General features: G+C 52.0%; 1 protein-coding gene across 19 annotated transcripts in view; it reads left to right on the forward strand.

Annotated features, from left to right (window-relative positions):
* The window catches only part of FRYL (FRY like transcription coactivator), a 2,516,714-nt gene that overhangs the window by 1,741,694 nt on the left and 759,499 nt on the right, over positions 1 to 15,521 (forward strand). For all 19 annotated transcript variants that reach the window (XM_085642132.1, XM_085642134.1, XM_085642126.1 and 16 more), the window contains one exon: positions 734 to 919. In XM_085642132.1, the coding sequence (XP_085498258.1) occupies positions 734 to 919 (186 nt within the window). The remainder of the gene's footprint in view (positions 1 to 733; positions 920 to 15,521) is intronic.

Raw genomic sequence — 15,521 nt, forward strand, 5'->3', positions numbered from 1 at the left:
GCAAATGGCTATGTCTTCTAAACCAGTGAGAGACAAAGCAGCTAACTGACAACTGTAACAACTTTTTGGGGTTCAATCATGACCTCCGAATGGTCGCTTTTGGGTAATACACAGACTTGCATTGACTCAGTTTTTCTCTTTGGCTTCTATGGGTGACCCTTTTCGTTTATTTTTTTAATTGCAATTCCTGATTCCCCATTACTAATTTTTTATTTTGGTTTCATTTTAATATTGACATTTGATTCTTGTAATTTAATAGGTTTGAATGTTACTATTTTATTTCTTGACAGTGATGTTTTGGTCTTGATAATTTGAAAGAGAACTTTAATTTTTGACCCACAGCTGCATGGGTTAGCCACGAATGACTCATTTAAACCAGTTTTTTACTTCTTTGGAACTGGGTTATTTGACTTTGTTGGAGCTCATTCCTTGCCTGTCCCGCAAGTTAATAATCCAGGTTCTCACAGGGGGTAACTGACAATTCCCCCTTTTCTGAAAGTTTTCTATCACCATATTATGAATATGATAGAGGAAATTCAGCTGGATTCTAGATTATTTTTTTGAGTTTCTCCATATTTTGAAGGATTTTCATTTACAATAGAACACTGACTTATTTGTTTATTATTTTGTTAATTACTGTCTTCTCTCCATATGATGCCTTTTTCTAAGATTCGCGTTTATTGTGCAAAGACTTTACTCTTTTCAATAATTTTCACCTTTGCCTCCATTTTAGGATTTGACCACTACCATCCAGAGGTGTACGAACATTGTAAACGTCTTCTCTTGCATTTGCTGATTGTATTGGGCTCCAACAGTAATGTTCAGACCGTTGCGTCTATCCTTCTCAGGAACAGGGATTGTAATGAGCCCAGGGTGCTTACAGTCAAACAAAATGCACATTTAGATTACACTTTCACAGGTAAGGATGGAATCAGAATTTTTTATTTTATAGTAAACTGGAACTACTTTCTAAGGTGGTTTTTATGACTATTTTGTTTCATTGGTGTGTAAGTGATGATTTATTCTGCAGAGTTTTTAATTTTAAACTATCTCAATGTGTACGTTCTGGCACCAAATCATTATTCTCAAGTTTGTGTAATCACGAATAAAATGTAATACAGATAGTGTTTAAAAACATTTTATTCAAGCCAAAACACACAGTACAAAACACAGTATCCCCAAGCATCAAAGGTGGACAATGGGTGCCACACTATTGGAATTTTATTACGTGCAAACTCTGAGAAATTCAAACCTACAGCTGTTCTCTGCAAGGTCCTGACTAACCTGTAGGACAATACCTAGTAAGGAAGAGAAGATGAGATAAATAGGAGTAATGTTTATTCAAAAGACTGATCTAAGCCCTAAAATAGCAGGGCATTCACTCATAACGACGTTAGACTGCAGCATCTCCAGTTTAATGATCATGCAGTATTTAAATTCCCAGAAATACCATTGGTCTACACCCAGGGCGGATAGCAAATGAGAGCAATAACAACAAAACTGACACATCTTTTAGAATAGTCTCCTCTGCCCCAATCTTTGGTGGAATAACTCCTTTTTGCCCTACATTTGCCATCTTTAATGTTGTGGAAAGTAGACTTATGCGGCATGGTTGCTGCCATCACAAGTGATTCTTCAGTCAATCAATCATACGGTACTTATAGAGCGCTGTTGATCACCCAAGAGGGTATCCAGGCGCTGTGCTGCATAGTCAGTTGAAGAGTCCGGTCTGTAGTCCTTTCCTGAAGTGGGTCAGTGAAGGTGAAGTGCAGAGGTGGAGGGGAAAGGTGTTCCAGGACTTGCCGGTGAGGAGGGGGAAGGAAGGTCCTCCGGTGCAGCAGCAGTAGATGCATGGTACCTAGGCGAGGTGAGTGTAAGTTCCTAGGAGGTAGGTGGTAGTTCCGGAAGTGGTTCATGTAGGTGGGTCCTTGGTCATCTAGGGCTTGATAGGTGTGGACCAGGAGCTTAAATTGGCATCTTTTCTGGGTTGGATAGCCAGTGAAGGTCTTTCAGGTGCTGGGTGAAGAGGGTCCTCTTTGCAGGTTGAGGGTTACTCGTGCTGCTGCGTTCTGGATTGTCTAGTATCTTCTCATGAGTTCCATGGTGGAGCCTGCATAGAGTACTTTGCCATAGCCCATTCTGCCGGGTGCTGCTGGCGAGTCACTTGAAGACTTTGTGAAGCTTGTGGAAGCAGTCTAAGGAGACAGCATGGTTGTTTCATGGAGAGTTTGCTGTCCAGGATGATGCTTGATGGTTCAGCTGTCCCCTTAGTGCCTTCCTCTTTGAGTGGTGAGTTGGGGACAAGGATGCAACCCTTCTTTTTTCTTGTCTTTGTCTTTATCATCCTCCCCCATCACAACAAAAACTCCCCACATGTCAACTCCCATTGCTCCTCTTCTGGCAGTCCTCACTTGAGAAGTAACGATCTCCCATGATTAGACTCCGTGCAACTACTCCTTACTTCTTTCCTCTTTGCATTCTACTTTAGGATCTACTCTGCAGCTTTGCTCCCATCTAGAAACTGCCTGAGTGTCTGGTTCACCAGGGCATTCCAGAGTAATGCATGGTTGCCTTGCACACAGTTTCAGGTGACCTTTGTTTCTGCTCTCCTTCTTCCACCCCCATAGGCTGAAGTGGGTATAGATTTATTGCTCAGCAATAGAGACACCATATCTTAAGTTGGTGGTCCACAAACCAACTCACTGACATTTTGACTTGGGGTACTACTCAGTGCTTTAAATGGGAAAATATAAGTGCAGGTACTCATTAAAATAGAGGTGTGGCTAGGGGCGGGGCGAAGGGCAAGATTTGTTCATACCTAATGACTTTTGTACCAGTTGCAGCACATGTCAAAACACAAGAGAAATGCATTTATGGAAAAGAAACAGATTACACGTAAATACATGCTCCTCGGAAGCAGTGCGGAATCTGCCCTGCACTGAAGGCGAAACCTAACCTGCGCCTGCCGTGCTGTGGATCAGGGTACCGGTACTCTCCCTGGCTACAGAAAAGTGCCAGTACTGACTGCAAAAAAATCCGGAAGTACCGGTACTCAGTACCGGTGCGTACCGGCCCATTTAAAGCACTGGTACTACTTCTGTTTCCTTTATCCTTGCATTCAGTCGCCGACGGGGTGGGGGTGGAGTGGGGTGGTGTACAAACTAGGAGTGCACTGGACTGGCAAAACGTGGGAGCCCATACTGAAGCTCCAGGAATAGCAACTGCCTTGAAGCTAAGCTGTCTCTGCTCCTCCAGATAATATTTTGTAATATTTCAGTATGTTAACATAAAATTTTAAAAAATGGTGCATTGTTGGCTACTGGGCATGATTTACAAGGAGGGCCAGAAGGCTTCACCCTGGAGAGCAGCTACTGCACTCAAAAACTACGCACATGCAACCACCTGCTAGGCTCTCAATGAGGGGTCAAAGGAGAAAGGAGTAGCCCCTTGAGACTACATTAGGTAATCTTTCTGATGGATGCATCTGCCTATGGATGCCTCACCTTTTGAATTACCCGCTGCACCAGCATTCAACGGAAATTCTTTTCGTAGCTCTCCCATGTCGACGAGGACGTCACGATAGCACGGATCCGCTCGCGACGCCGTATGGCGTCGCCGGAGCCATAAGAAGACCTAGTCGGCGTACTGACATCAGTTCCCTTTTTTCCGCGCTGTCGAGGCATATCGTTTTCTTTCTAGGACTCTCCATTTTACATGGTACAACTTTGTTTCTATCTATACTTTGTATTGCCCTGAGTATGGCTACTTCGAAGAAATCTGGTTTCAACCCTGCAGGAAGTGGAGGGGTCATATGTCCATCACAGATCCCCACAATGACTGTCTATGGTGTCTTTCTTTGGATCATGACGTTGAAGGGTGTTCGTGCTGTCGGAAGATGAACCCGAAGGCGCTGAAGGAGTATGAGGCGAAACTTCATGGCGCGGGCAAAAAAAAAACAGAAGAGAGGTCACAAGAGATCGAAGTTGTGGACCTGGCATGCTTCAAAGTCGAGGAAGCATAAGAAGAAGAGAAGACATAGGTCTCTACGTCGGTCTTCAAAGGGCAGGACATTGAGGTCGACCTCCCCTGTGAAGCGGCATCATAAGAAGGATGCCGTCTCGCCGTCGCCTACTCCTTATCCATAGGCGACTCCGGCCCACTCTCCGGCATCGGGGAATTTGCTGGTGCCCAGAGGTTCTCCGCCTTGGCCACAGTCTACTCCGGTTCCTGCAACTTCGACTGTACCAGCTCCGGTGTCTCCGGCGCTGCAGCCTCAGCCCCCTGTAAGGCTTCGAATGCATCCGGACCAAGGGGCTTTGGATCCTTATCCTCTTTTTCCAGGACCAGGAGTGGATCCGTTGTATTTCCTTAATGCGAAGTTTGCCAGGGCAACTTACCCTACCGGTGCACCATCTGGCCACGTGGGCCCGCTTTCTTTTAATTTGGGCATACCCCAGCAGTATGCTCAGGCGCTTTTCGTGCCTTTACTGGCGATGGATCTGTCATGGCAGTTTCCGGCACCGAGATTTTCGACTCCGATACCTCAATCTCTGGCGCCGTCTGGTGTTGGACAGAAGGTCCTTCTTCGGCGCCGCGTCTGGTACCGCCGACACTGATCCCGAAGCAGCGTTCCAGGAGGGAAGCGCTGTGTGAGAAGTTGGCCTGGCATATGCTGGTCACTAGTTAAAGTAGCCACCTTGCACCAGTCCAATTCGACTCTTATGGTAGATAGGTTTAAGACAACCTTTTAAAGAAAGCTATCCTAGTGGTAGCTGTGGAGAGCAGCCTTCAGGCTAAGTCTCTGAGGAATGTAAAGCAGCTTGTTTTACCTTATAATCTCTTGAATTACCAAATGAAAGAACACCACACAGGAATAAATATAAAATATATATGTATTTATTTCTAGACACACTCTACTAATCTCTTTATGAGATTAGAAGTCAGGAACATATGCACAAATCAATGTTTCACAACAAATTAAGCACTTATATGGCTGGGGCCCTAGGGGCGTACCAGACCATATACTAAAAAAGAGGTATAAGAATATCGACTCGAGAAGGCCTAGAGCCTTCAGAAGCGCTGAGGCCTCACTAATCCACCCAAGGCAGGTAAGTAAAGGACCCACGGGAGACGCATGTAGTGTGAGAACACAGCCGTGGATCCCAACAGACTTCAATGAAGCAAGTCGCGGTTGGAATTTTAAAGTGTTAGGATACTTCGGGAGAGTCTACAAGCAAGTCACTTACAGGGTAAGTAGTTCTAGAGCCAACACACACGGGAGCACCGGAGTACTCGAGTTACCTCACCCAGGGAAGCCGGGTGCATAGGTGTCTTTTGGTGTTGGGTCGCGGTGTCGTTTTCAATGGGAGCCAAAGAAGACTTGCTGCTTGTGAAGACAGAAGAAGTGTCCAAGGCTGGATTCAGAAGAAGGAAGACCTGAAAGCAGAAGGGACAGTGTCCAAAGTCACTTGCCAGTGACCCGGGGCCAGGAAGCTGGATGCCCACAGAAGTCGGGTGTTTTCAGGTGATCACGGGTGTCTTGAATCTTCAGCCACGAGGCCCAGGAGGCGTCGACGACGACCAGGAGCTGGATTCGGAGTGTCCCACGAAGTCTGCAGCTTACTGAGGTGTCGGCAACCGGATTGGAGCCAACAAGCCTTGGCAACAGCAAGTCTCGTGGAATGTGAAGAAAGTCAGCGATGCAGACCAGCAAGGTCTGAGGGACTCACCCAGCAAGGGTAAGTCAGGGCAGGCCTGGAGCAACCAGGGGAGCCCTTTGGTTCGGTAGAAAGGCCTTCAGGGGACCCACAAGCCAGCCGGCAAGGGATCGCGAAGACTCCTCATGAGGATTCGCTTCACAGGAGCCCACGGTCACTCGAGTCGAGGTAGGCCTCTGATTTTCGAGGGAAATCCTGCTGGAGGCTTGGACCACACGTGGTCCAATGCACAAGTTCGTAGAACGTCGTGAAGGGGTTGCATTCGACAATAGTGCATGGTACCTGGGTATTGCTGTTCCTCGTCACTCGCGGGGTCCACTTGCCTCAGGTTTGCTGGTGACTCACAATGGCCGTCGAAGTCAGGAAATCCACTTCCGGGGCTGCAGGGACTTCGGACTCCGGCTGGAGCGGGAAAGTTTGCGACCGTTGATTCAAAGTTTTGGTGCCTGCCAAGCAGGGTAGTCACTCCTTGACTCCAAGGGAGATTCTTCAGTCTTCCAGAGGTAGTGGAACGTCGAAGGTCCAGGATTCTTCTTTCAGAGCGTCGTCCAGGGATATCTAGTTTGCAATGACAAGGGTTCCCTAACTTATAATAAAGGAAAGGGAGGGACTAGCTCTATGACCACTCCTATGGGAGAGTCAGGGGAGTGGGTGGTTACACCCACTTCCCTTTGTCCAGTTTCGTGCCAGAGCAGGGGCTGGTAGCCCCTGAACAGGTTTGAGCTGGCATATGCACAGAGGAGCCTACTGCTCCCCCAGTGCAGGACTTCAAAGCACTCTAGAAGTGGACCCACCCAGCCCCAATACACTAAATTCTGTCTGGAAGGTGGTGACACCTCCCAGTGACAGGATGCCTATTGTTGGGCCTCCTCCACTGCGAGTTTCAGTCAGCAGCAGGAGGGCAGCCCAGTGTCTGTGCTGGTGGCATCCATCTGTGCTGGTGGCATCCATTTTGTGATGCCAGGCTCTTTCAGATTTCTACCGTGTTTAAACAGTAGGTACATGTCTATCCCTCTAGAAGGGTGGGATCATACTCTCACACCAGTTACTGGTGTGGGGGTATGATTCCAAGGCGTTTGACACCAAACACGACATGTTTTGATGCAGCCATCCCAAAGTTAGCATTTACCGCAAGGTTATAATGCACTCCACAAACAGCCACAGAGAATAGACTTTTGAGGGTTGCAGAGGGGCCCTGCTCAGGCAAAGGCACCCCCTCACATGTAAAAGCAAGCACCCTGCCCTCAGGATTGTTATGGCCTGCCTTAGGGGTGACTGATAGGTTTATATGTTAGTTTAAGGTGAGATATCAGGACCCTTTACCTCAGTGAGGAGTGCTAACGCTACCTCACTCAGGCTGCAGTAGCAGGCTTGTGGTGTCAGATTTAGTCTGCTTCACAGGTGTGGCATAATACATGCTTCAGCCCCTGGTAGGCCTGTGAAGTACCTATGCCCTTGGCACTTAAGGTACCATATACTAGGGGCTCATAAGGTACCACAGTATCCAATCACTAGTGCATCTAATATGCACTCCAAGTTGTTTAGAGAGAACAGAGAGGCTGGGGCCCTGATTAGCAGGGTCCCAGTCAGACTATAGCCAGAAACCAGTGTTAACATCAGAAAAAAAGTGGGGGCAACATAAGTGCAGATCCTACTCTCCTACACGCAGAGACTGCTGGAGGAAGAGGAGTACCAGCAAGAACATGATGAAGGGGAGATCCTCGACGCTGTGGACGATTTCGAGGGTGTACAGGAGGCCAGTGGCCTGGATACTGCCCCGTAGTGGGAGCTTTCTTCTCCGAAGGCTTGCCTTCACAGGACGTTGCCCCATACCACACAGTTGCTGATCTGTTGGACCTTCAGTTACCCTCAACTGAGGTGAGGTCCGATATATTGACTGACGTGTTGCATTCTCCCTCCTCCACTGTTGAACCTCTGCTGCCTTTTAACGAGGCATTGACGGAGCTGATTATGGAGGTGGGGCAGAAGACTTTGTCTGCCCCCTGCGGTTTCTAGGTGGGTGGCAAGACGCTACAATCCTGCTCCTGGTGATCCAGCTTTCCTCTCTACCCATCCTTCTCCAGAAATCTTGGTAGTTTAGGCTTCTTGTTCCAAGCAGTCAACTGGGTCTTTCCCTACTACCTCAGGGGAAAGAGACTTGAAAAAACTTGAACAGTCTGCCTAAAAGGTGTTATCAGTAAGTATGGCTCTAAAGTCAACAAACGCCACATGTTTGCTACGGAGGTACATTCATGCACTAATCGGCACTGTCAAGCAAGTAGCTCCTAAGTTGCCTGAAGATGATTGTGTTCACTTTTTGGACGCGCTATCAGACACACGAGTGGCATCCCGTCAGGTCATTCAGTCTGGTATGAACACGGCGGACTCTGTAGCCAGGGTAATGGACTCCTCAGTGGCTACCAGGAGGCATGCCTACCTGGCTTAGGTCTTCAGGCTTCTCTCTGGATGTACAAGCTACTTTGCTCGATCTACATTTTGATGGATCCAGATTGTTAGGCGCGAAGGCGGATTCTGCGCTGCAGCGCTTCAAGGACAGTAGGGCTACTGCAAGATCCTTAGTCCTGTAGTCCCAACCCAGGGGCTATGGATACAAAAGGTATCGACTCGCAGGCCTGGGCATAGTTCGCGGAGTTTCGCTATGCGGGACTCCGCGAAGTGACAAAAAAACTCTGCGGAATTCTGCAAGTGGCGGAGCGCAGTTCAAACTGCCGTTCGCGCTGATTTTCCAGCCGCTCTGGTAGAAATTCTACCTGAGTGGCAGCTCGTGCTCGTGAACTTACCATGCACAAGCGGGGAAAAAAACTCTGCTGCACTACACAAAGCGGAGTTTTCTGCACTCCGCGAGCTGCGCGGAGTGCAGAAAACTCAGCTTCGCGTAGTGCAGCAGAGTTGACCACCCAGTCCTAGTATCGAGACTTTGGGAAGGCGGTTTCCCTTCGAGGCCGTCAACAGCCACAGCAGCAAAAGCAGAACCCCCAGTACAGGTCGTAAAGAGGAAAAGATAGAGGCTGCCTGTGAGGAGCTTCTCAACTTCAGTCTTCCCCATCCTCCTCTCCTATCCCCATCACCGGTACCACTAGAAAGCCGCTCTAGATCTCCCATCTTTGAGCATGCTGGTTCTGTAGGGGGCTGGCTGTCCCATTTTCTATAAAGATTGGGAATCGGTTACTTCGGACAATTGGGTTTTGAAACTTGTGGAAAATAGGTACGCCCTACCTTTTCAAGAGTTTCCACCTCCTTACCCTGCTCGCCAGGGCTGGTGTTCGGAGAACCATTTGCTGCTTTTGCAGCTGGAGTTTCTTGCCTTGCTGCAGAAATGTGTGATAGAGGTGGTTCCGAAGCAGGAAAGGGGTCAGGGTTGCTACTCCCGTTATTTACTGATTGCCAAGAAAGACAGCCGGTTGAGACTGATCCTGGACCTCAGGGTTTTACATTTTTACCTCAGGCAGGAAAAGTTCAAGATGTTGACCATAGCTCAGGTACTTTTGGCGCTGCAGCAGGAAGACTGGATGGTGTCGATCGACTTGCACGATGCGTATTTCCACATCCCTATTCTGAAGTCGCATCAGTAGTATCTCTGGTATCTGAAAGAAACACGTTAGTTAGATTCCTCACCTCAGAATATCCCCAGGCGTCAGACTGGATCCGGAAGATTTTTCGTCAGCAATACCCCTTGCGCGCCGCTAGGCGTCGTCTGTGGCTCCGTGGTCGGCGTCGTGCGCCGGAATGACGTCGTCGGAGTACTTAGACGCCGCCCTCGCGCACTGACGTCAGTTCTTCTTTTTTCCGCGCCAGTAAGCGCAGATCCGGGAGAGCTGCTCCTTTTAGTCTTTTTTGACTAAGTTTTTTGATCCTTTTTGATCTTGTCTCGACTCCGGTGCCGGTAGGATGCCTGGTTTTAAAGCCTGTGCCGACTGCAACCGCTTGATGCTGGTTACGGACCATCACCGCCGGTGCCTTTACTGTTTGGGCCTCGACCACGACGCGGAGTCGTGTTCGGACTGCAAGGCCCTGACTTCGAAGGCTAGACGGGAGCGGTCCCGTAAGCTTCTCAAGCTTCGCCACTCGGCTCCGCGCCCCTCTCGATCCCGGTCCAGGAGGAGGTCCAAGGATCGGTCGCGGAGCCGCAGCCGACGCCATCATCGATCCTCTGGCTCCAAGTCTTCGGGTAAGTCGAAGCAGTCCAAGAGGCGACACCGCTCTTCGGACTCCCCTCGCCGGTCGCGCGACTCTGCCGAGGGTCAGGGTGGTTCCACCCCCGCGGCTCCAGCGGAGCCGCTGGCGCCGCGCAAGTCCCCATACCCGCCGGTCCCTGGGACTGACGCGACGCCGGCGGAAGTCAGTGCCTTCCTCTCGGCCATGAGGAACCTGGCTCCGCCGTCAACGCCCGCTGGCGCGCCTTCGGGCCCCGCGGACCCGACTGGGCAACCTTGCCTGCCGGCGGCTCGGGCCCCGGCGCCGCAAGTGCCCGAGGGACTTGTTCCCGAGTCCCCGCCGACGCCGGTCGACCTAGTCATGCCTCCTCCGCCGGCGTCGACACCGGTACCACCTCCGACGCCGGCTCCGCTCGGCGTCGAGCCCCAGTTCAGCCCCTCTCCGGGTCCGGCGCCGTTACGGCGTCGATGGACGCCGCGTACGGCGCCGTTAGAGACACATTATGTCTATCGTCCGGCTCCGATCTTTCCTCCTGCGTACCAGGAATCGGATGACGGGGGCGAATGGGAGGGATCCGAGGATCCTATGGCCGTTCAGGCTCAGCTGTCACAGGACTGGGCAGATGAACTGGGGGAGGCCAGTGGTCTGGATACCTCTCCAGACACTGGATTCATCTCTCCTCCGACTGTGGCTTCGGAGGAGGGTGCTGCTTTCTCTGTGGTGCTGCGCAAGGCGGCCACAGCCCTTGGGCTCGAGCTACCTGCCGTGGCTGTGAGGACTAACGTCCTCACTGAGGTGCTTCAGTCTGCAGCAAGCTCCACTGAGCCTCTGCTGCAATTCAATGAGGCCCTCATTGACGTTCTGCAGGGCACCTGGTCCAAGCCCTCCACAGTCCCTCCTGTGGACAGGAACGTCGCCAGGCGCCACCACCCTGCTCCGTGCGACCCCAGTTTTCTGTCCCAACACCCTACCCCCGAGAGCCTGGTTATCCAGGCTTCTACCTCCCAATCCTCCTTCCCGACCGCTCCGCCGGACCGGGATTCCAAGAGACTGGAACAGTTTGGCAAAAGGCTGTTCTCCTCCCTTATTTTGGGCCTGCGGTCCTTGAACACCGCCTGTCTCTTGGACCGTTATTCCCACTCTCTGTGGGATACGGTGGAGGACGTGCTGCCCCTGTGTCCGGCGGAGGTCCAGACACGACTTACCCAGGCTCTGGCCGATGGGAGGGATGCAGCACGACATGCTATCCGATGTGGGCTTGACACTACGGACTCGCTGGGTAGGGCGATTTCTACCACGGTGGCGCTTCGACGTCACGCCTTGCTGCGGTCCACGTCCTTTTCGGGTGATGTCCAGAGCTCTCTCATGGACATGCCCTTTGATGGCACTCGCCTTTTTGGTGAGAAAGCGGACAGTGCGCTGAATCGCTTTAAGGACTCCCGGGCTACGGCCAAGTCCTTGGGCCTCTCGGCCCCGCGGTCGCAAACTTCCGCCTTTCGCCCCTTTCGTGGCCAAGGAAGGGGTGCCTCCTCACGTACGCCTAGCCACCAGCCGCAGAACCAACCTGCGCGCGGTCGCGGACGTGGTTTCCGCCGAGGCGGTTCTGGAGGACGACGCGGTCAGCCCACATCCACCCCGGCAGCATCCTCCTCAAAGCCTTCCTAGTCCGAGCTTTCAGGTCCATTCCACGCCAGTGGGCGGCAGAGTTCGCCATCACCTGCTCCACTGGCGGTCCATCACATCGGACAGGTGGGTGCTGCAAATCGTCCGAAGGGGCTACTCCCTCCCCTTCGAGACGACCCCTCCAGCCATGCCACCGCAGCACCACCGTATCTCGGGGGATCATTTGAATCTTCTCCGCGAGGAAGTTTCGGCCCTCTTGGCCAAGGGGGCCGTCGAGCGCGTTCTGAGTCCAGAAGTAGGTCGTGGTTGTTATTCCCACTACTTTCTGGTTCCCAAGAAGGGCAAAGGGGGCCTACGCCCTATCTTGGACCTCCGGAACGTCAATGCCTTCCTCCGGAAGGAGAGGTTCAAGATGTTAACTTTGGCTCAGGTTCTAGCTGCCCTAGACCCTGGAGACTAGATGGTAGCGTTGGACTTGCAGGACGCATATTTCCACATCCCCGTCCTGCCGGCCCACCGGCGTTACCTGCGGTTCACGGTGGGTCAAGAGCACTTTCAGTTTACCGTGCTCCCCTTCGGCCTTACCAGTGCCCCTCGGGTGTTCACGAAAGTGATGGCGGTGGTCGCAGCTCATCTGCGCAGATCAGGGGTTCCAGTCTTCCCCTATCTCGACGACTGGTTGTTGAAGGTGGGCTCGCCCCAGACAGTCGTCTCCGACCTCCAGACTACGGCGGATCTCCTGCATTTGCTGGGGTTTTCCATCAACGTGCCGAAGTCACACCTGAGTCCCTCTCAGAAGCTCCTCTTCATCGGAGCGGTTCTCGATTCGGCACAGTTCCATGTCTATCCGCCGGAACAGCGGGTCCGGGATATTCAGGCCCTGATTCCCATCTTTCGGCCTCTATCCTGGGTTTCGGTCAGGCTAGTGTTGCGTCTTCTGGGGCTGATGGCCTCCTGCATCCTACTAGTGCATCACGCCAGGCGGCGCATGCGGGCTCTGCAGTGGGACCTGAAGTTTCAGTGGGCCCAGCATCACGGCAACCTGTCCGACCATGTCTTGATCTCGGAGGGCACTGCACAGCAGTTGCAGTGGTGGCTCACGGACCGCGATTGGGTCACGGGCAAGAGCCTCTCCCTTCCCCAACCGGAGCATGTCGTAGTGACGGATGCGTCCCTCCTGGGCTGGGGTGGCCATATGGGAGAGGCGGAGATCAGAGGCCTCTGGTCTCCGGCGGAGTCTCGTCTCCACATCAACCTGTTGGAGTTGAGAGCGATCCGACTTGCACTGAAAGCCTTCCTTCCCTCTGTCAGGGGAAGTGTCGTGCAGGTGTTCACGGACAACACCACCGCCATGTGGTATTGCAACAAACAGGGCGGGGTGGGGTCGTGGACCCTTTGTCAGGAGGCTCTGCGCCTCTGGACATGGCTGGAACACCAGGGTGTCACCCTAGTGGTTCAACATCTGGCGGGCTCTCTGAACGCCAGAGCAGACGAACTCAGCTGCCGGTGCATGATGGATCACGAATGGCGTCTGAACTCCGAAGTGGTGCAAGGTCTCTTTCAGCAGTGGGGAGAGCCTTGGTTAGATCTATTCGCCACCGAAGAGAACGCGCAATGTCAGCAGTTCTGCGCGTTGGAATTTCCAAGGCGGCACTCGCTCGGCGACGCTTTTCGTCACGAGTGGAGTTGCGGTCTGTTGTACGCCTTTCCGCCTATACCACTTCTGCCCAGAGTGCTGAAGAAGATCAGGCGCGACCGGGCCCAAGTCATCTTGGTGGCTTCGGATTGGGCACGAAGGTACTGGTATCCCGAGCTACTCAGTATGTTGACCGATCCTCCGATACGTCTGCCCCTTCGGGAGTATCTTCTGTCGCAGCAGCAGGGGACGGTCTTCCACCCGAACCTGTCCAGCCTCCACCTCCATGCATGGAGATTGAGCGGCGGCAGTTGATGCCATTTGACTTGCCTCCTGAAGTCTGTGATATCATTCTGGCAGCCAGGCGTCCCTCCACAAAGACGGTATACGCCTGCCGGTGGAACAAATTTGTGGCATGGTGCACAGCAAAGGCTGTGGATCCCCTTTCCGCCCCTCTTTCTGAGGTTCTCCTCTTTCTTCTTTCTTTGGCCCAGCAGGGCTCTGCCTTGGGCACCTTGAAAGGTTATCTTGCTGCCATCTCTGCCTTCTTACGGCTTCCTGATCAGCCTTCTCTTTTCAAGTCCCCTGTAGTTACACGCTTTCTAAAAGGCATTACTCACACGTTCCCTCCTGTCCCTTTTGTAATGCCTCAGTGGGACTTGAATCTTGTTCTCACATTTCTAATGTGCGCTCCCTTTGAGCCTATTCATAATTGTCCTCTTCGTCTGCTGACGCTTAGGACTGCTTTTCTGGTAGCCATCACCTCGACTAGACGGGTGAGTGAGCTCCAGGCTTTTATCATCAAAGCCTCCTTTTCTCTCTGTTCATCCGGACAAGGTTGCGGCCTCGTCCCTCCTTTCTTCCGAAAGTGGTGACCCCCTTTCATCTTGGGCAGTCTGTCACCTTGCCCACCTTCTTTCCGCCTCCGCATCCTTCCAAAGAGGAAGAGAGGCTCCACCGTCTGGACCAAAAACGTGCGCTCTCCTTTTATCTGGACCGCACGAAGCAGTTCCGGGTGGACGACCAACTTTTCGTTGGATACGTGGGTGCTAAGAAGGGGAAAGCTGTGCACAAACGGACCATCTCTCGGTGGGTCGTTTTGTGCATCAAAATTTGTTATTCCTTGGCAAAAAGGGACCCTCCTGTTGGGCTGCGCGCCCATTCTACTCGGGCCACAGCGGCTACTACTGGTTTGGGACGGGGTGTCCCTTTGCAGGACATCTGTCAGGCGGCGACGTGGGCTTCGCTACACACGTTTGCCAGGCATTATTGCCTTTACAGCCAAGTCCGGAGGGATGGCTTCTTTGGCTGTTCTGTCCTCCAGGACTTTCTGGTGTGATCTTGGTTCGCAGACCCACCACCGGGGATGGTATTGCTTGGGTATCTATTCTAAGGTGAGGAATCTAACTAACGTGTTTCTTTCAGATGAACAAGTTACTTACCTTCGGTAACGATGTATCTGTAAGAAACATTAGTTAGTTAGATTCCTCACCGACCCACCCATCCTCCCCGTTCTGCGAACTGACATCTAGGGTTAAGGTTATCCTTTTCAGGCCCCTAGATTTTATTTTTGGCACCAGTGTCGGTCTTTGTATGGCTCTGCGTTCCTGGCGCGGAAAGCTATGTACAAGAACTGACGTCAGCGCGCGAGGGCGGCGTCTAAGTACTCCGATGACGTCATTCCGGCGCACGACGCCGACGACGGACGCGGAGCCGCAGACGACGCCTAGCGATGCGCAAGGGGTATTGCTGACGAAAAATCTTCCGGATCCAGTCTGACGCCTGGGGATATTCTAAGGTGAGGAATCTAACTAACTAATGTTTCTTACAGATACATCGTTACCGAAGGTAAGTAACTTGTTCTTACGGTAGGGTCTCGATACTACCAGTTTGCGGTCCTTCCGTTCTGTCTCACTTCAGCACCTCGGGTCTTCACAAAGGTGATGGTGGTGGTGGCAGCACATCTCAGAGGTCAGGAATTCCGGTTTTTCCCTATCTGGGCGACTGACTGCTCAAAGCGATGATGCTGCATCACTTGCAAGTAACAACGCAACTGTTGTTCAGCTTGGGTTTCTCGATAAATGTACCCAAATCTCACCTGGTGCCCTCTCAGCGCAGCCTGTTCATAGGGGCAGTACTGGACACTACTGTGTGTTGAGCTTTCCCGCCGCAGCAGAGGATTCTCGACATTCAGGAGATGATTTATTTGTTTCATAATGAAACGTTTGTGCCAGTCCTGAAGGTCCAACGCTTGCTCGGTCTGTTCGCTTCCTGAATACGGTTAGTCCGCCATGCACACTGGCACATGAGGGCACTCCAGTGGTCCCTCCGCAGGCAGTTGTATCGGCACAATGGAGATCTCGGGGAGA

Source organism: Triturus cristatus, chromosome 2_2 (assembly GCF_964204655.1).
Source record: "Triturus cristatus chromosome 2_2, aTriCri1.1, whole genome shotgun sequence".
Taxonomy (NCBI): domain Eukaryota; kingdom Metazoa; phylum Chordata; class Amphibia; order Caudata; family Salamandridae; genus Triturus; species Triturus cristatus.